The 22,042-nt window shown below is 32.1% G+C and overlaps 1 protein-coding gene across 1 annotated transcript in view; it reads right to left on the reverse strand.

Moving 5' to 3' along the window:
* Positions 1–514: 514 nt before the first annotated feature.
* The window catches only part of LOC108911301, a 66,902-nt gene continuing 45,374 nt past the window's right edge, over positions 515–22,042 (reverse strand). The window contains exon 4 of the mRNA XM_018716206.2: positions 515–2,167. Within this exon, the coding sequence (XP_018571722.1) occupies positions 1,483–2,167 (685 nt within the window). The 3' untranslated portion in view covers positions 515–1,482. The remainder of the gene's footprint in view (positions 2,168–22,042) is intronic.

Here is a 22,042-nt window from a genome sequence, read left to right on the forward strand (position 1 = left end):
GCTGAGAGCATAATATGGATCTCATTTCATTAAATATTTTAAACAATTTTTCCACAATAACTACATGAATGTTCCGTCCGACCAAATCATGAAAACCTTAGGTGAATCCTCCAGCCTAGTACAACAATGAATGTTTTCAAGTGCAACAAAGAATGACGAACAAAAAAACAAAAAAAAAAACATGACATTTCAAAATGTATATTTTTTTTAGAAAAGAATTGATACTTTATGTGAGTACAATAAAATAGACGTAAAGACTGAACACTGATGAAAATAATTTTTTCCTTTTTTTTTTATTTTAAATCTAATTGAGAAATTTACGTTGAAATTTGATATAAAACATAACTTTCAACAATCTTTATAAGCATCAAATCCTCACATTTTGACAACATAAACAAACAATTGAGCATTCCAGTTTCTAATAACGTATCATTATATTTATGACTGATATTTAAAATTCTTGCATTTTTTTACCTTAGATACACTCAGCTTAATCGGATGCTAACTTTAAAGTGTTAAAAAGGTGATATGAGAAAAAGGTTTCGGGAATTTAAAAAGTTACAAGAAAGATGAAACAATGTTTTATTTTATTCTACTATACATTTCATTAAATATTAAAATATGTATTATTTTAAATACTTCATATTTCTTGCATTTATAGATGAATATATAAAATCGCTTTTCAGTAGTAGAATGAACATTCTGTGTATTAAATAGGAATTATATCTTCATAATAATTGCAAAGAATTTTTTTTATCTAAAAAACAATTAGGTGCACGAATTTTCTTATATTTTCTTATTTATTTACATTATTGCTAAATAACAAATTTGAAATTACCTATAGGTGTGCCTTTTTTATATTAATTAATAACAGTATTAGTATTAATATCTAACTCATCTCAAAACTGAAATTGGAATTAAAATCTGTTTTAAAAAAATCTGTTTTAAAAAAGTTATTGGCATACATTTGATATATTGCGGATAATAATTTTGATCTACATAATCGACATATATTAATGTATGTTCCTTTTCATTTATAATGTCAAACTATATTTCAGTGAGTAGGATTTTTGCTTATTAGTGAGACAATTTCAATATATGTTTAAAATATACTTGCTTTTAATTAAGTGTCTTTTATTATGAAATAATAAAAATAAAGTGTTTACAAGATATTTTTTTTAAATCATAAAATAATCGCGTTACATCGCATTCCATTTAAAATAAATTTCCTGCAAAATCTTTGTAGGTATATATTTTGATAGTAAGAATGCTTTCCTTATCCTTAAATTATAGTAATATGAGGAAATATTGGAATGCTTTATTTATAAATATTTAGCTTTGCTATCGCCTAAATTAATATCTAAAACTGAAAAATAATTGGAATTATCTTCATTAATATAATTATTGTTTTTAAGCATATATTAACCAGCAATTTCATTATATGGCAGCAAAAGAATGTCCTCCTTTTGAATATTTTGTAAACTAAACTAAACTGGACGCACCTAAACATTCACTGTCTATTTGTCCGGATAAATTAGGTGAATTTCCTTTGGAACTACCATAAACTTTAGTTGAATATCCTGAATCATTATTAGTATCCCTATCTACAGAATCCTGTAAGTGCGTTGTAACGAAATTTGTATCTTCTGTTATACCTTTTGCATCAACTTTGCCAACATCATTTTTAAAATTATCTAAAACTCTTAATTTGGCTAACTTTGAAGTTAAACTCTGTTCATAATATTTATTCGAATTCGACTCGCTTCCATAATTGTGTAAATAAGGATATTCTGCATATTTCATTTCTGGCTGAAATCTGTATTCATATGTACTAATGTCTGGATTATTGGAAAATTTATTATATACTTGCTTAGTGTCTTTAACTTTTATCATATTTTCTACATACATAAGATTTGTATCTAATGTGTTACTAACACTAGGACTATAAACACCACCCCTATATCTTGGTAAAGCATTGGTAGAAAGTACATCACAGTTAGACACTGAAGATAACGTCAAAATTGCATCGTTCCATTTAGATTCCCTTTTTTGAGATGGATGTTCTTCATCACTACTTTCGCTATTATTGTTTTCGTGAACTATGGTCGGTTGCAACTTATCTTCAAATAGTTCTGTTTCATTTGAATGGTCAACATCATCCATGCTCCTAGAAAGAAAATGATTCAAAATATACAGAAATTGTATAAAAGAAGATAGATAATGGACAACAAAAAAAGTGTGTTCTGTGAGATATTTGTTTTACATATGCCGTCACCCATGTGACAGTGATGACGTCATCGATTTTTTTTAATCTGTATTAGTAAGTTTAGGTAATAGAATTTTGTATAGTGCTAAAGAAAATATTTTAAAATTACAATAATGGCGTACCCAAATGTAAATGAGATGTAGATTTCTACTGGGAATGAAACACATAAATTTCTTACTTGATATTTTCCCATTTCGAAAATGCAGATAAAGATTACATTCAAGTGAATAAACAATAGACCTAGTAAACTAGTTTATTAGATCTATGATTCAAATAGACTTAATATAGAAATGTTTAAAAGTGTTTTTGTCAATACGAAACTTACTAAAACGGAAATAATTGAAATTTTAATAATGATTGGTTGTGGAGACTAAACTAGGACTTTGAGAGAAATTTGTACTTCATTTAATAATAAATACCCCAAACGAGAACCAATTTCTCAATCCTCAGTACCTAGGTAAGCAAAATTGAAAGAAGTTTCGAGAAACAGGTCTTGAAAAGGACCTCCCTAAAGGTAGTAGAAAACAAATACCCAAAAATAAGAAACTAAATGTTGTACGAAATTCCGGTACCAGTTCACGGCAAGTAGCATTAAATAATAAAATGGATCATTCAACAGTTCTTAGAATGCTAAAAAGAAAAATGTCATCTTTACAAAGTTATCTTAGTTCAGGAACTTTTGGAAGGAGATTTTGATAAACGAGTCGAATTTTGTGAAATTGTAATGGAAAAAATTAACGGAATTCCGATGTTTCTAAGGCCCCTTTTTCTGATGAAGCTACACTCCTCCTAAACGTAGGTGTAAACCGTCAAATTTGTTAGTATTGGGCAACTGAAAATCCACATTGGATGTAGAAGTATCGCACTCAGTATCTTGAGAAAGTGAATGTTTGGGCTGGAATAATAGATAATACCCGCGCTTAATAAGGCCCAGATATATAGAAAAACAGAATGGGACTTTGTAGAAAGAGGTAATTTAAGCTATTCGTGTATAGAAATTTGACATCATCAAATTATTTTATACGCATTTTATTATATAAGGGTGGCTGCCATCTTTAATAAGGCCTGAGCATATACAAAAACATTCAGGACTTTGTTGAAAAAGATAATTTAAGCTATTTATGTATAGAAATTTAACAGACATCATCAAATTATTCTTATGCGCATTTTTTACATAAGAGTGGCTGCCGCACTTAATACGGCTCGGGCATTTACAAAAACATAAGAGACTTTGTAGTAATAGGTAATTAAGCTGTTCACGTAGGGAAATTTAACAGACATAAAATTATTTTTATACGCATTTTTTTACATAAGGATGGCCGCCGCCCTTAATACGACCTGGAAATGTACAAGAACGTAACAGTATTCCTAAATAAAAATTATTAACTTATTTACGTATATATACCCCGTAAATGAATCCGATTTTCCAGTTATTTGAATTTATAGGTGTTGAAAATTTGAACAGGCTTTACCACATGAATGAAAATTACATGGAAACCGTGGCTTTAAAATTATGCCTTTCGGTTTGTCTAATGCTCCGACGACATGGCAACGACATATAGATTCAGTTTTGTGTGATGTGGTGATTTGAGTCTTTTCTTACACTATTTTAAAGGAATTATTATTATTACTAAGTTAATTAAAACAGATTATTATTTTTTTTAATCTTGTCGAATAAAGTCAAACAATGTTCTTCTATACTAGAAGTCAAAGTACACAAAAAAAATCTAATCCCACAGACGTGACTCCTAATTGCAGATGTTGTAGGAAACTATTACTCGATGGACTATATGCTTCAACGCTAATACCTAGTAAACAGTTAGTATAGTTATCTAAAATAATAACTAAAAATGATATGTTCAAATATAAATTACGCAAAAACACATTCCGGATATATATTGAAATAATGCAATCAAAGAAACATCATGTATTCTTGCTGTCCTATTATCACTCTTTACAAAGACTAATAACGTAAAAAACAGCTGCTACAAAGAGATCTTTTTGTTTGTCAGGAAGCTTTCCTTCTCGTCACAATTATAAATATTAACAGAAATAAATATACAGGGTGAGTCAGTTTTTTGTAGACAAACTTTAACTGGAGATAGAACATATGTTTTTAAAAAGAAAAGTATCTATAAACATATGTCATAGAAGGCTCCGTTTCTAAGATAAAGGGTGTTGAATATAATTTTTTTTTCTCGAATTTTCATTATAACTTATAGACGAATGCTTAGATTTTTTTCATGTTTGGGGAATAATACCTATTAATTAAGGGGTATAAAACAAGCGATAAGAATGTTCAAAAACTTGCACAGTGGCGGAGTGGAGGGGGTGCTCAACCCATTTCTTAAACAGAACTTCTACACCAATGACTATTTAAAAAAAATATGTTATTTTCATTATCTACATACAGTTTAACAAAAATAATGTCCCTTCTTCTGTTTAGAAATTCCTGTGCGTTTCCGAGTTATTTTGATTGTTAGTATTTGATGTGGTGCTAAATTAAGTACCTACCTAATTTATTTATTATCAATTATCGGCTAAATATTTAATTGTTTCAACGAAACCTAAATATGGTTTGTTAAGGATTCTAAAAAGCCGAAATCTCTTATTCTTTATCTCTTTCCAATGTAGTCAATTAACAGTTTTTTTTTTAAAATAGTCATTGGCGTAAAGAAGAAAAAGTTGAGCACCCCCTCCACTCCGCCACTGTGTGTGCAAGTTTTTGAACATTTTTATCACTTGTTTTATGCCCCTTAATTAATAAGCATTATCCCCCAAACATGAAAAAAATTTAAGCATTCGTTTATAAGTTATAATGAAAATTTGAGAAAAAAAAAATTATATTCAACACCCTGTATCTCGGAAACGAAGCCTTCTACGACATATGTTTATAGGAACTTTTCTTTTTAAAAACATTTGTTCTATCTCCTGTTAAAGTTTGTCTACAAAGAACTGACTCACCCTGTATATTTATTTCTGTTAATATTTATAATGGTCACGAGAAAGAAAGCTTTCTGACAAACAAAAATATCTCTGTATATACATATATTGAGGGTAGATTTGTTAACTCAAGGTAAACGCGTTTGAAGATGACTTTAAATAAATGGGTTTTTGCTAATAACTTTTAATTGCATTGAAGGAGAGGGATAAGTTTTGGGTGATAAGTTACTACTAAAGTGCAAAGAATTATTTGGTAGTACAAAAATATCCAGAAATTAACTGAACAATTTTTTTTTATAAAAATGTGGTCATACCCCCCCTGTATGCACGTAACCCGGATTAACTAATACCCTCAAATAATCATGTTTCATAGTAGTAGTTATTGAAAAAAGTATAAATTACACTGAGATCATCAATATCTGTCATTGCATCCATTTGATTACTTTCCCTTGCTATATACACATATCTAAAAATTTTCTTTTTTTATTAATCGAGGAAATAAAGCACTGAACCTCTGAAATCTGTGCAGTAAGATGGATCGTGATGCGGTTTTTTGCATTCGATTCGTTAGAGCGTCCAGAAAGTTTGTGGCCCTATGTGATCAATGAGAAATGAAAATTGCATCGGTGCATAAGAAAAATGCATTTTAAAATTGCATCTTGAATTGAATTTACAACTCGGAAAATATTGACGGAAATGAGTTCAATTTTACTACTCGGGGGTTCTTGGGGTCGCTGAATACGAATATCACGACGGCAACGGTCTCCGAGGTACCTAGTGCCCCAGGGTGGCCGGTTTCAACGTCGTCTCCTGGAGTTTTGTGGAAATTCGTTATAAACTTAGCCGAAACTCGTTACCTCGGGGTTTCTGGGGTCGCTCAATACGAATATCACGACGACAACTGTCTCCGAGGTACCTAGTGCCCCAGGGTGGTCGGTTTCAACGTCGTCTCCTGGAGTTTTCTGAAAATTCGTTATAAACTTAGCCGAAACTCGTTACCTCGGAGTTTTTGGGGTCGATCAACACGAATATCGCGACGGTAACGGTCCTCGAGGTACCTAGTGCCCCAGGGTGGCCGGTTTCCACTTTATCGCTCTCACGTAACGGCCGATGTACCATGGGGACTTTCCGAACTGCATACGGATACGCTCCAAGTTATAGCACACACGTGAAATAAGAAAAATTAAAATTGTAAAGATATCTAAGTACAATATTTTTATGAAAACATGTATTTTTTGTAATTAATAAATGTATTTTTATAATAAAAAATAATTAAAAATAAAATACTTGTCACAGAAACTAGCCATCCTGGGTACTAGGTACCTCGGGGACCGTTACCGTCGTGATATTCGTGTTAAGCGACCTCAAAAATCCCAAGGTAACGAGTTTCGGCTAAGTTTATAACGAATTTCCACAAAACTCCAGGAGACGTCGTGGAAACCAGCCACTCTGGGCACTAGGTACGTCGGAGACCGTAGCCGTCGTGATATTCGTGTTCAGCGAGTAGTAAAATTGAATTCATTTCAGTCAATATTTTCCGAGTTGCAAATTTTTCATATTTTAACTCTTCAAGATGCAATTTTAAAAATGCATTTTTCTTATGCACCGATGCAATTTTCATTTCTCATTGATCACATAGGGTCACAAACTTTTTGTTCGCTCTAACGAATCGAATGCAAAAAACCGCATCACAATCCATCTTACTGCACAGATTTCAGAGGTAAGGCCGTTTTTAGTGCTTTATTTCCTCGACTATAATTATGGTTAGTTTCCGACTTGAGGATAAATAATGATTTGCCAACAAGCAATTGTGTTTATTTAGTCGTATGTCACTTTTACGACTTTGCTCTCCCAGAATATACCTGACGCAAATAATATGGAAACAACTGATAATTGGTATCTTAAATTGGTAGGAAGTGTCCAATGCGGCAAATGGAAGAGCTACGCGGATGGTCCACCCCCTGAATAAGCAGACCCTAAACCATCTGAACCGGAGGGTCAAAACCGCCCTGAACGAGCACTACCAATCCTCGTGGCAGTGACACTTGAAGTCACTAAACCCCGAGAACTGCAACCTACAGAAGATGCAACGGGCACTAAGGACCACCCGGAAATCGATGCCTCCGATTGACGGCGAAAATGGGATCATCTCTACAAGGTATGAAAAGGCCGAGGCATTCGCCTACAGCCTCGAATGGAAAATCTTCGCGACGAGAAAGAAGGCCACGCTGATGAAGTGAAACAAGCTCGAGAAGGTAATAGATATTTTGCGACGCTTCAACTTCCACAAGGCACCCGGATGTGATCAGATGTGTGATGGTGCTGCTTAACTTAATGCCATCTTGAGGTTACGAAGATTCACCGACAAGTGGAAAAACGTGTCTTTTTCCTGAAACCATGTAAGAATTTAACTTTTATTTCAAATTATAGGTCCACCACTCTCCTGCCAATGATGAGCAAGGTAACAGAGGGGATGATCCTGATTGAACTGCAGGAGAGCTAGGACGAATTGCGAGTTACCACGACGAGAAGTTTGCTTACCACAGTCGACACAACCGAGCAGCAGATTCTTAGGTTAATGATAATAATTATACAGAATAAGTCCCCTGGGACGTGAGGCTCATTCTGTGCGACCACCGTCAGGTATTTAGGGGTAATCCTGGACCGCACACTCACATAGAAGTCACACGTCGACGCTGTGATGCGCAAAGCGAGGACGGTGAGGACGAGGCTTTATCCGCTCCTGCGCAGGGATAGTAGTACAGTCATTGAAGCTTTTCACCTCCGAATTCTTTGAAACTGAACCGATCCACTTGAAATTTGGCAGATAGTTACAGAAAAGGACAATTAACATTAGTGACATAGCGCCGATTGACGCTTCCACCCTGTTGGGGGTGGACAACCCTTCTCGGTTTTTATTTTCAAAAATCGATAGAGAATCAAATTTTGAGCAAAAAATATTCGAAGAATTTTATCGAGAAATCAATAGTTTTTTAGTTATTCACGATTGAAAACTTGGAATTTTCAGAAAAAAAAAACACAAAGTATTTATCGCGAATAACTCAAAAACTACGCATTTTATTTAAAAAAAAGTGCAATGCACAAAAATATAACTTATAAATAAACAAAGAAAATCGTTTTATAAAAAGTGTTGTACGTTCTATACAAAGCGAAATATGGTTAGTGGAAGAGGACTTGTTTTGGGGGGAATACTCGAATCGATGTATTCAACGTCAAATAACGGAAAAAGGATTAATTTTAGGTGTATAACGCTCCGGGAGTTTTTTGTAGTACTCAAAAAGACCTTCAAAATGAGTACTTATAAAAGTTAATTAGAGCAAAATTGAAGGAGTTATCGTCAAAAAACAGATGTACCATTAATTAATTAATCGTAGACCCTTTACAGTTAGTTTTGTTTTAGTGTTTTTCATACGATCCTGAAGTTAGACCGGTTTAGAATGCGTATTTTTTTAATAATGTACAGTAAAAGTTGAAATTTTTCATTATTAAAAAAAAATTGTCTTATTTATATAACTCTGAAACTATGAAAGATACGTAAAAAATATAGAGAACAAAATGTAGCTTTTTTTCAACAAATATTTTGCTTTTCCTATAGGAAAGAAAAAATAAAGGAGATATTGCCGATTGAAGTATCTATTTTATTGAAAAAACGACCTGTCTCGAGCCCTTCGATCCTTTTCCTTTAAAAACGAGGATTTATGCAAACGATCTTACAGCTCTTGAAATTATCTCTTTAAAATTATTCTTTGTAGGATACTATAGCTTCAAAATTAACCGAGTTATGGTAAAAAACCCAATGACATTATTTCGGTGCAAAATAGGCTTTCCCATGTTTATACATATATTATATCGTGAACGGCAAAAGTATGGAATATATTTATTTAAAAATCAGATGTTCGTTATTTGAAAAATCGCTCGGACCCGTCGAATTATATTTTTAGTTGCGCATTTTCTGAAGCAATTTTCATTTATACAGGGTGGCCCAAAAAAAAGTTATGAAACCAAGGCCAACTTTTTTAAATGGAAACCCCACTTTTTTGTATTTTTATTCAATTCTCCATGGAATTCTGATCATGTTTTATGTAACATAACCTATACATATCTTTAACCGTTTTCGAGATAATGGCGTCTGAATATAGAATATGGAAAATTTTCAAAAATTTCCCTGAGATTTACCCTGCTGGTTTTAAAATAAAATCACGTTTACTTTTCTTTCTAAGATTTGTGTGATTCACAGAAAGTTGCTTCAAATCAGAAAAATCCATAAGAAATAAGTGGTTCGGTGAATTATTTTGATCATTAGGGCGCAATTACTTGAATGTAAAAAATATAAGTGAAGTATTTAGGTATAATTTAATTAAAAACGCATAATTTTATATGATTTTTAAAATGCGAATATTTGTCGCGCCATGGCTATCCAATGACGTCACCGCATGGGACGGTCAGCCGGCTTAGCGCTACTTTCAGATGAGTTTCTGTATCTACAGATTGTTTTAGAGTTTGTACATATTAAATTAAAAAAATGGAAGCAAATTTCGTAAAAGCAGATTCTTCTAATTTGCCAGAAGTAGGTTTGTTAATGGTTTTGGATTTTTTAAATAAAAACCACGACTTCATCAGTTCAATAACGTATAAAGCTTCTTTAAAGTACGTTTGTAACGGAAGGTTTGATGTTTTTGTACAATAAGAATAGTAAATAAGAATAAGGATTTTGTGTTTAATTGGACGAAATCGTTTGTGTCACAGATTTCAAAGATTTACCTAATCAAATACAAAATTTTTATTACTATTTTTATTCCCATGTAAACTACATAAAATCTACCTAATATCTTATAAGTATATTAATAATATAATATTTATTATGTATTTTTATATAAATACTTAGTACCTATATAGGTATTTATGATATTAATAAAAAAGTCAACAATGGAATACACAAGTATAGTGTTTCTAGAGGATACAAATCTATTTATTACATATCTAAATTACGCAGGGTAGTTTTGTTGCTTTTAAAATAAGTCATTTTTCAAATAAAATATATTAAAATAAAAAAGCGAAAGTAGAGACTAATGGGTTATTGATTTTAAATTCGCACGACAGAATTATGGGGACATTATTATTTTCTTAGGCGTCTTCACACTAGTGCTCTCACACTGGGTAACAATACAATATTTGTAATTTTTTTCTGTTCTGTGTCTTCCATATTGCTAACAAAATTCGGTATCTTAACGTACTCAATTGAGTCTTTTCGTTAAGCAAATAAAAAAAATTGCTGAATGAGCCCATTTCACGTTATAGATAAAGAATTAGCTAAAAAATGGTATACAACTTACATTTAAAATTTGGATATCAGAAAAACATGGAAAATATTTCGAGAAAATATCATCGTTGCTATCGCCGCCGTTGTCTTCTCCTCGTCCTCGTCATCATCATACTCATCGTCGCCATGATCTTCCTCTTTCTCATCATTTTCCTCATCCACATTATACTTTATTAGGATTTATCAGCCAAATTTCTTAATATTTCTGTAGTCACACAATTACCTTTCAAAGTTTAAATTTTCAAGCCCTCATTATTAATGTTAATCGGTAGTGACATTTTGTGCAAAAGTAATTAATAATAGTAGTTAATAAGTGTTTTTATCTCAGCTTGTCAAAGCTATCTTAAACAATTGTTTTATATTGAATTAAATTAGCTGGCGCCTAACCAGTGACAACAAAAATTCTTGATCTGTATTTTAGTAGGAAAATATCCACCCTTGAGCCCTTGAATTAGTTGGAGCTAATTTGCCTACCACAATTGAATTGCAAATGTTTCAAGGGGTGTATGCACATCTTTTTTCAGAAATAAAAGGAGTCGAAATTTAAAAAGTAATTTGACTTGGCCAATCGTCCGAAAACGTAGAGAAACCTATAATTGAGCAAATGCAGATGATACCGAAGAATTTACAGAAAACATTTTTGAAGACACAGATTTCTTACAAGACGAAGAAGATGGTGATGAATTCCATCTTGCCAAAAAAAATAGAATTTAATAACAGTAAATCAAAGTTTTTATAATAAGAAATTTTTATTTTTATAAATATAAATAATTATTGCTTTGTATTTTTTACCGCCCTCTAGAAATTTTTAAAAGATAGGTACATATTCTTCAAAAAAGATAAAAATTAAATATCAGAAAAAAATAATATTTATAGCAGTCAGCAGTGGAATTTATATGGATATTTTCAATTTATAAATATTTAGTGTTTAATTTGCAATGGATTAATACCGACAATGTATACATTTTATAACGGCATTGTATTCGTCTCGACGAGATACCTAAAATAAAAAAAATCATCAAAATTGATCGAGCGGTTCTCGAGATAGAGATTGAACCGACTTTGAAATGTTGAAGGCAAAAATATCGCGCGACCGACGCGCATGGCGTGCGTGGGCACGGCGCTCCTTTTCCCGCGTACAGACCATTCCTTAACGTTAACTTTTACTGCTGCTAACGCGTTTATTACATGAACTATCAATGTAAAACTTTTTGAAAATAAAAGTGTAACCCTTTCTTTAATTGACTCTAACATCCCGGTCCGATACGTCCAATAGTTAAATAACAATTAACGTTATAAAAAAAGTTATATTGGGAACAAAAAGGCGTAGGTGATTTATCCTTTTTTTAATTACAGTAAACTCTATTTAATGCAAAAAGAGCGAATTCCCGAGCGACTTTTGCCTGACCCTGGGACAATTTGTTTATAACGGTTTTTTGCACGTCCTAATTTGTTAGTTGTAAAGGGCAACTTAGTTTCAACTTTTCCAAAATTTTCTTTTTCGATACGTTTCTATGGATCAATTAGAACCTATATCTACAATATAAAGTTCTAAAATTAACGTTTGGTAATTAAACAATTAGTTGCAAAAAGATGAACGAAATTAATTAATAAATAGCTGGAGCAACAATTTCACGGTCAATCGAATCAGGCACACATATTGGTCTTTGGATTGATCGTTTTTTCCATAAATTTCATCAACATCCATCTCTTTTTGCAATAATAATGTGCTATTTTCAAAATCTGATTTTTCCGCGTTTGACCTTTATTTTACAGTCCACAAATATGTGAAAAGAAACTCCCGTTACGTTAGTCCAGACGGTATCTTTTCAAAAAGTCCATATTTGGGTGAATTTTTAAAACCTATTTCAAAAAATTTGATTTGATTGAATATTCACAATGTTATTCTAATTATTTATAAGTACAAAAATTCGACCAATGTTTAAACAAGCGCCAGAGCACTCCTAATTGACGGATTCGAATTTATCAAAAAGCGTTTTATTTATTTTATATGTGATTAAATTTTCAAGTATTTAAGAGCCTTGGTTTTTGCTGTGCAAAATTTTGAAAATTTGCAATGTTTTTTTTCAAAATCTGGATTGCAAAATTATTATGCAAAATCTATAGAACCGATTTTGATGAAATTTGGTGTGATGATTCCACATAACATTAAGTTTTCTTGAGCCAAGTATGAAGGTCCTATACTCAATTTAAAGACCTCAAAAAAATTCTCTAAAGGGTAATGGGTAGGGTATTTTTACCGTTTGGGAGTCTCCCCCCTCCACTTTCTGGCTTGGGATGACCTTGAGGCTGAAAGCCGAAAGTGACGTAGGTTGGTGACTTTAATTTGACCTTTGCATTGCAGTTAACCTTGAAATTAGATTTGTATGGTATCTGAGAGAGGAGGAATTTTACACTTGAGGCCGAAGGCCGATGACGTTGGTGTATGGATGACCTTGAGGCTGAAAGCCGAAAGTGACGTAGGTTGGTGACTTTCATTTGACTTTGGCATTGCCGTTAACCTTGAAATTAAATTTGAAATATGTCTATCGGTGTGGATAAGTATCTTATGAGGGTGTGGCGACCTTGAGCTAGTTCAAAAGACGAAAAAATATCACATTATGTGACGTCATTCGCTTGATTTACGTTTAAATAATGCATTTAACCTTGAAATTAAATAGTTGTTCTAATTTTGTGTATACATTGTGACGTGGCGCATTTGCAGTGTATTTTCTATATAAGAGAGGAGATCAGAGTGAAGAATTACATTTCGTTGTGTGCCAACCCTGCAGAACTATTACAATTCCTAAAATATTCTGCTGCCCTCGTATGCCTGCCCTCGTATACATAGTCACATATTTGGCAGGTAAAAGAATAACTGACGAAACGATCAATAAATAGCCACGCCTACTTAAAATGTCGGTTAAATTAAAGTTTAAATGTTTCTATATATATAATATAACATTCAAAGGACAATTAAGATATTTTACGAGTATTGCCTTGAACGAATACCAATGCTAAACTATTCAACGAACGATCTCAAATAATCCACGAGAGGAAAAACGCGCGAGAAGCACATGCTGACTTAACCTTGAAACAACATGTACTTCGATACCAAAAAATAAAATTCTAATGTTTGAATGCATAACCTTGAACAGATTGCGATCAATATCACGCATACGTTTGGAGCTAAAATAAAATAACTATTCAACGAACGATCTCAAATAATCCATGAGAGGAAACCTTGAGGCCGAAGGCCGATGACGTTGGTATATGGATGACATTGAGGCTGAAAGCCGAAAGTGACGTAGGTTGGTGACTTTCATTTGACTTTGGCATTGCTGTTAACCTTCAAATTAAATTTGAAATATGTCTATCGGTGTGGATAAGTATCTTATGAGGGTGTGACGACCTTGAGCTAGTTCAAAAGACGAAAAAATATCACATTATGTGACGTCATTCGATTGATTTGCCTTTAAACAGGGCATTTAACCTTGAAATTAAATAGTTGTTCTAATTTTGTGTATACATTGTGACGTGGTGCATTTGCAGTGTATTTTCAATATATGAGAGGAGATTAGAGTGAAGAATTACATTTCGTTTTGTCCAGCCCTGCAGTGAGTGTCTACAATAGTGTAAATTTTGTGTAAAAAAATTTTTTTAAGTGAGAACAATTATTATTGTATTTATTGCTAACTAGATATTACAGGGAATTATAATATAAAAATGGCATTATCAATTGATGAATTAAATAAAATAAATAGTAATATTAACGGTGAATTCAACGATATTATGCGAAGGTCAGTTTCCTCGTTGGAAATTGATACACAATATCCGATAAAAAAACTATCTTTTGTCAATACACGTTTTGGAAAGTCCATTTTAGCTATATTGTTTGATGAAAAGTGTAATTTAAATTTCAAGTGTTTTTTACCAAAGAGGGTTACAGAACACATAACAGAAGATATTTTGAATAAAATGAATTCCTCTTGGGAACAATATACGATAACTTATTTAGGTCAAAGTGAGCCTGCATTTAAAGATGGTAAATGTAAAGCGTTGTTAAAATTTGGAATTGTCATTTAATTTTTGTTTATTTAATTTAAATAAAAAAATATATATCTAGTAGTAACAAATATGTTTTATATATAGAGTATATTCTAGTCAATATAAGTAATTTACACTATTTAGTCAGTATAATAATATAAGGTGGCTTCTCTGTTAATGTTTTATAATTCCAATAGGTAATAAATAATTTTTTAATCTTATTACTATAATACCCGTTTTCATATCTTTTTTTTTTATTTATTTATAGAACAACTATTGAAAATGTGGATGCATTATGCTAGTCAAAATTGGACCGATGCTGAGGACCTCCAGTCAGCCGTAAAGAGATTGATGAATGAGCTAGATTGTGTGGCAATAGATTGTCTTCACGCATCTAATTATGACATGAATTACTGCTTCTCTGAAGAAAAAATTAAACAGTTGGAGGAGGATTATGAAAAACATCGCCGTGGTGCATCATTATGTAGTAATTATTTAAGTGAAACTATAAATTTGGACAATTTTTGCGTGAAAATGGTTGAGATAGGACTAAAACAATTTGTTATTTCTATTTTGTTGGATTATCTACCATATGCAACGGTTGTAAAATACAAATTAGCAGCTCAAGAAAATAATGCTGGTAATGAAGATGATATATTATAACATATCATTAAATTTTTATGTAATTTATATATTATCTTAAAATGGTATAATATTATATATATAATATTATCAAATTTTATTGTTTTAACTATTTGTCTTTTATTGTAATGTGGAATAAACAATATAAATATAAATATTTTTTAACTTTTATTGTTGTCTTATTTGTTAAATGAGAGGAGAAAAAAAAATATATATATATAAATACCATAAATAACCTTGAAATGACATTTGTCTAATGTGATATAGGAAGAAATGATACATGAGGCCATGATGACCTTCAGTTGACATGTTTAAATGCTATTTTAAATACCATCATTATGGTGTAACCATAACTCTAACTTCATAAGTTTGTAACGAATTTATATAATTTGAGATGTAAAAAAAAGCTTTGTATGCCTGCCCTCGTATACATAGTCATCTATTTGGTGGATGAAAGAAGAACTAAAGAAACGATCAATACATTTGGTCACGCCCACTATGGCGCTGCTGATTGCGGTATGTTATGTAATTAAACCTTCAAGCGAAACGATCAATACATTTGGTCACGCGCGGTGAAAGCCATAAGCTTCGAGACAAGATAATTTTTGACATTGCCGTTCGTGTTTTACAGATTCATTTGGACAACATTCGATTTATTTCCCATTATTATTAGTAATTTTGTTATTAAACTGCTATTATTTATATACAATACAAAACGAAGTGTCACACAAGAAATGTTCACCTTGAGAATTTGGTTTTGATATTATATGCAATACTTTTTGGAAATTTTTACATTCCCTTCGTAGGTTGAAAAGTAATTGTGTGCTGTAGTTGTAATAATTTAGTAGTGGTTTTTCTTGTTTTTGCACAGCAGTGGCTACACACAAATACAAAAATTACAACAACAACAACGTTGTTTACGGAGATTTTAATTCAAATGTTTCTCACATGCATCCCAGAAAATAAATTTGCGCATTGTGAATTAGAAATTATCAAGTTACAAGTACAAGTTATGGGTTATTGTTAAAATAATTTTAAATATAGCAAATGAATTTCCAAAGATGGTGGCGTAGGGTGGTGATTTTCATTTGACCTTTGCATTGCAGTTAACCTTGAAATTAAATTTATTTGGCGCGAATGATACATACAGCATGTTATTTGACCTTGATTTTAAATATATTCCGTTAAATGTTAGAGATAAATATTGCTTGAGAATGTCACCTTGAGAATTTGGCTTTGATATTGTGGTGATATTGGAATGAAAATTTAATTCGGGCACTTGAAGAAATTGTCGAATAACTGGAAAATCCATAATTATCAGGAAAAAAAAATGTATATTGTTGTATATATAACGTAATTTTATATTATTTTTAATAAAATGTATGGGTGACCTTGAGGCTGAAAGCCGAAGGTGACGTAGGTTGGTGACTTTCATTTGACCTTGCATTGCAGTTAACCTTGAAATTAGATTTGTATGGTATATAAGAAAGGAGATCAGAGTGAAGAATTACATTTCGTTGTGTGCCAACCCTGTAGTGAGCGTATACAATAGTATAAATTTTATGTAATTAAAAAAGAAAAAATGGGTCGATCAAGTACATTACCAAAAAAAGCCACAACAAGTTCTAAAAGGAAGAGTACAAGTGTTGGCAAATCTATGCCAAAGGTGACGCCGGAGGAACGTCAGCTCCTTCAGTATTTCCAACAACCGCTTGTCAGCCAAGGTTGTTATACCACGACGATTGATAGTGCTATGGATGCAATAATTCCATCCGATGAAATTTTGTCAAGGGCATTGTCGAACATGGGGGACAACACAATCATGGATTTGTCCCCAATCAGTGAATTTTTATTACCAAACTCTCCACCGGTGAAGAAGATGGCAACATCTAAAAAATCTGTTGGGTCTTCGAACCGCGGGGAGAATCAGAAAAAAGGAATCGCTTCGAAGGGTAGCACATCACGATTACGGCAGTTGCTGCAACAACCTGCAGTTGAAGTAACGGTACCACAAGCAGAAGCTCTACCACCACAGCCGCCAATTCTCCGGTCAGAACCCCAGGAAATCATGTCAACGTTTGACGATGTGGTTGCATCCATAGAACTTTCCATAACACCACCTCCGAAAGTTCCCCAGGAAATGGTGGCCACCCAAGTGGAAGAAGAAGCGATCCTGTACTCGCAGGCCGACGAAGCGGATGTCATTTCAGCATTCCTCAGATACTGGGAAAAACTCAGTCGGAGGGAGGAACAAACTGATGAAGAAGTCCGCGTTCTGCGAGAAACTCTCGTAGTTAAACGGGAGCAGATACGGGTATTGCAGGAGGAGATTGGGACAATACAAACCGAAATTAATAATAAAGTGCGAAAGAGGGATGAAAGTGGAAAGGCTTTAAAAACTTTGAGTGGACGAATGAAAGTGAGACGTGTGAATGTTGAATAGCTTTAAGATGTATAAATATTTTATATAAGATTAATTTTAAGATGTAAATATTTTTTTTATATAATTTAATGTATATATTATTTGTATAGTCCAAGAAATATATGATTTGATATAAATATAAACAAATTTTAGAAACAAAACGCCCCTATCCACTCATTCCACAAATAAAAAAGAAATAAACTTAAAATGTTCTAAACAAATATAAAAATGTGATAATGTATTAACATTATAGAACTCAGGATGTAAAAAGAGAAAAGAAATAAATATATATTAAAATAATAGTCAATATATAGTTCTACAAAGTGTTTGTTTGTAAATAATGATGCATAAATAAGTAACTATTACAATTCCTAAAATATTCTGCTGCCCTCGTATGCCTGCCCTTGTATACATAGTCATCTACTTGGCGGATAAAAGAAGAACTAACGAAACGATCAATAAAATAGCCACGCCTACTTAAAATGTCGGTTAAAATAAAATTTAAATATTTCTATATATATAATATAATCTTCAAAGGACAATTCAAATAATTGAGTGTGGCCTTGAACAATTACCAATGCCAAGCTATTCAACGAACAATCTCAAATAATCCATGAGAGGAAAAACGCGTGAAAAGCACATGCTGACTTAACCTTGAAACAACATGTACTTCGATACCAAAAATAAATTTTAAATATGTCGCTGCCAAACGTCTTGTTCTATAATTTGACATTCAAGCGAAACGATCAATAGTTTTGGTCACGACTACTTTGCCGCCTAAAATAAAATTCTAATGTTTGAATGCATAACCTTGAACAGACTGCGATCGATATCACGCCTACGTTTGCCGCTAAAATAATATTTAAAAATGGCGCTGTTGATGGTGGTTTGTTATGTAACTAAATCTTCAAGCGAAACGATCAATACTTTTGGTCATGCCTAATACGATTCGAGCGAAATAATATTTCAAACATCAAATTTGCTGGTGTTTTAAAAAACGTTGCAGTTAACCTTGAAATTAAAATTGTTTGGCGCGAATGATACCTACACCATGTTATATAACCTTGATTTTAAATATATTCAGTTAAATGCGACAGATAAATATTGTTTGTGAATGTCACCTTGAGAATTTGGCTTTGACAATGGTGTGATTACTTCGAAATTATTTGATACATAAAACAATATTGTAATTATTTATATGCAGTAAATATTTTTTTTTTTCCATTTACTACCATCCAAAATTTATGTTTATAAAAATAAAACTAATCATATTTGTTGTTTATTTTTATTATAACTTTCAGTGATACAAATTTTATTACAATAATTCATTACAAAAAACCATCAACAAAAAGACAATAATACATAATGCTAACTATAAATATGTGTTTTATAATAATGATTAAACAAAATCGGCCTTATTTATCCAAGAATTTTGGGATGCTGGAAGTCCAAGCCACTTGCAAAAAAATAAAGTTTTGTTATTTTTTTTCTTTTTCTTCAATATTGACTGTACTAAATATACATTGGGATATTTAGTTTTCAACAATTCCCACTCATAAAAACATCCTTTGATTGGTTGACCTTGCATATCTTCTAACGCATACGTTGTTGGATTTGTTATATTTACTTTAATCACTTTGAATAGCTCTGTTGAAAAATTTGCTGTGAAACCTTTTTCAAAAGTATTTTTAAATTTGCTAATTCGAATGATGTCTCCTAAACTGAATTTTGGTTTCAGGGCAACTTTTGGGTGGTTATACACTTTCAATACTGTGGATGGTTTTACATCGATGGGTTTCATACCAGTAGTACGGTGAACTCTATTATTATACGAACTTATAATTTTTGGTAGAATATCAATCCACACATAATTACCTCTAGCTGAAAACTCTTTATATATCCAAGTTTTCAAAGTTCTTATAGTCCGTTCGACAATTGCGGCCTTTTTTGTGCTAAATGTAGAATAATGATTTATCTTATGCAGCTGCATGAGTTTGGAGAATTGTCGATTATAAAACTCAAGTCCATGATCGCTCTGCAGATTGCGTGGGAAATAGCCAGCGTCTCGAAAAATTTTTTTCATTGCATCAGAAACTTGGTCAGCTGTTTTTTTCTTTAGCGGCTTCGCCCACACATATTTAGAATAACAGTCAATTACTATAAGTATATATCGATAACCTTTATTTTTTTTTGCAAAGTTTTGCATTTCTGCCAAGTCTATTTGGAAAAGATCTGCATACCCCTTAATGATTGTTCTCCTCCTGCAAAAGTTTCTTCGTGCCGGTTTGTGTAATTCGTTGACAATTTGTCGTTTTGTGTCACTAATGAACATTATGATTCAAGTTTACTAATAGAACAGTGCGTACGTAAATGTTCCCCGTTCTTTTTTGGAATGTCTTATCACAACTAATGGTTTCTTCTTTTATTATATATCCTTAATATAACTAATGTCAATCTATAACTATGATCTAAACGGGGGGATGATGTCTCACAGGGATTTCCTCAAAATTTTCCATATCTTTTACCAAATTATTTTGCGTTTCTAATTTCTTTTCAAGGTCAAGGTTTAATTCATCTAATTTAACTTTAATATCTCTAATCTCTTCTTCCATTTTATTTTGAGAAATTTTAAACAGTTTAACAACTTCTAAAACGATTTCTGCTCTTTCTCTCTTCACGAAAGCCACAAAATTATCGCTTATGAGATTGGCTGATTGTTGCAATGCCTTGAGGGTGTCTTTTTTACAAGCATTTATAATTTTATTTACGTATTGCATACTCGTTCCATCATTTTCGCTTGTGGGCTCACCAATGTTTTTTAATTGTTTACCTTGAATATCATACTGTTTTTCATTCGTAAGTTTGAATCCAACACCTTGCGGACCGCGGGAACTTATACAACTAGCCACTTTTCGTCGTCCAAATTTGTCAATGGAGCCCATCGTTCTATAGTGTTCGAATTACAATTGACTAAAACTAAAGTAATGCTTTGTTTATATATTGTAAATTATGTGTAATTTTATTTTTTTTTAATATATAATTCCTTGTTCTCTCAATTCCTCTATTATGGATAATATCTCATTTTCGTGTCCTGAATGACCAGCCATTTTAGAACTCCACAGTAAACGTAAGCGATTGATTAATTCTTTAGGTTTATTCCAATATATGTAGTCTACCTTTTTTCCAGTGTATATTTTTCTATTTGGTATTATACCTGAGCCTTGTATAGATCGAGTTGTCATTCTGTGATGTAACAACGGTTTTATGACTTCAGTATACTTTTTTGTTCTACTATAATTGTATCCTGATGCTACATCATAGTTTTTATAAGCTGCACTCGTTATATATAATATTTCTTCAAATATTTTTTTATTTTCATCGTTAATCCCATATCCACCAAAACTTACATTAGGGGGGAATTTTAAAAAGAGCAAATCATATAATTGAGGATTTCCTTTATAGGTTCCAAGTTTTTTATTATTTCTGGAAAATGTGATATTTTTGCCGTGAAATCGAACTTCGGTATTTCCCATACTTAGTTTTCCAGTATCGGTATCAACATACACTCCATACTTGGTGTCATAGGAAGATTCACCAGCTCTTACACCTGCCACATAAATTGAAACTATATGGGGTATTTTGTCGCTACCGCTAGATGTCCCAGAACTCGAAGGTGTTGCTATTGTTGATGATGGCGGTGTTTCCATAAAAGAAGAATTCTTTGATTCAAATTTGGGCGTTTCAGTCGTCAAAGCACTATAGCTGGTGGTTTTTTTAAGCGGTGTTGTTAGATATTGTTGTGTAGAATAAAATTTACGATTTGTTTCTTGAGTTGCATCAGAAATTGTTTTTAACGGTTTCGTTAGTGGCTCATATATTTTTTCCAAGGCCATTTGATTTTCAACATGCCTGTTTTTTATATAGTTGAATTTCTTTCGAACAGAATCGGTTGCTTCTATTAATTTGCGTTTCAACTCTATTTCACTATCATTTTTTTCTTCCTTATCGATCACTGCTTTATTCATTTTTTGATGTGTACCCATCATCGGTTCCATCACAATTAACACAAAAATTCTATATCCCTTATGAATATATGTAACTATCCAAACCTTTTCTATATCTACCTTCTTTTATTTCTCTATCTTTATCAATGACCAGAAATCCATATTTATTTTCCCAGGATTTTGCACACATGCCCAGGAACTCTTTGAAAGTAACGTCTGGTGATACATGATCTTGAAATATGTGTTGTAAATTATATAAAATTCGAATTATCTCTGATTAGTTGTTTCGGCACTCTAGAATATGTTTGGGCCAAATAGAAACTGTCTATAGATTTATGTCTACCCATATCTAATAATATCTTGTTTCTCACATATAA

Source organism: Anoplophora glabripennis, unplaced genomic scaffold (assembly GCF_000390285.2).
Source record: "Anoplophora glabripennis isolate ALB-LARVAE unplaced genomic scaffold, Agla_2.0 scaffold904, whole genome shotgun sequence".
Lineage (NCBI taxonomy): Eukaryota > Metazoa > Arthropoda > Insecta > Coleoptera > Cerambycidae > Anoplophora > Anoplophora glabripennis.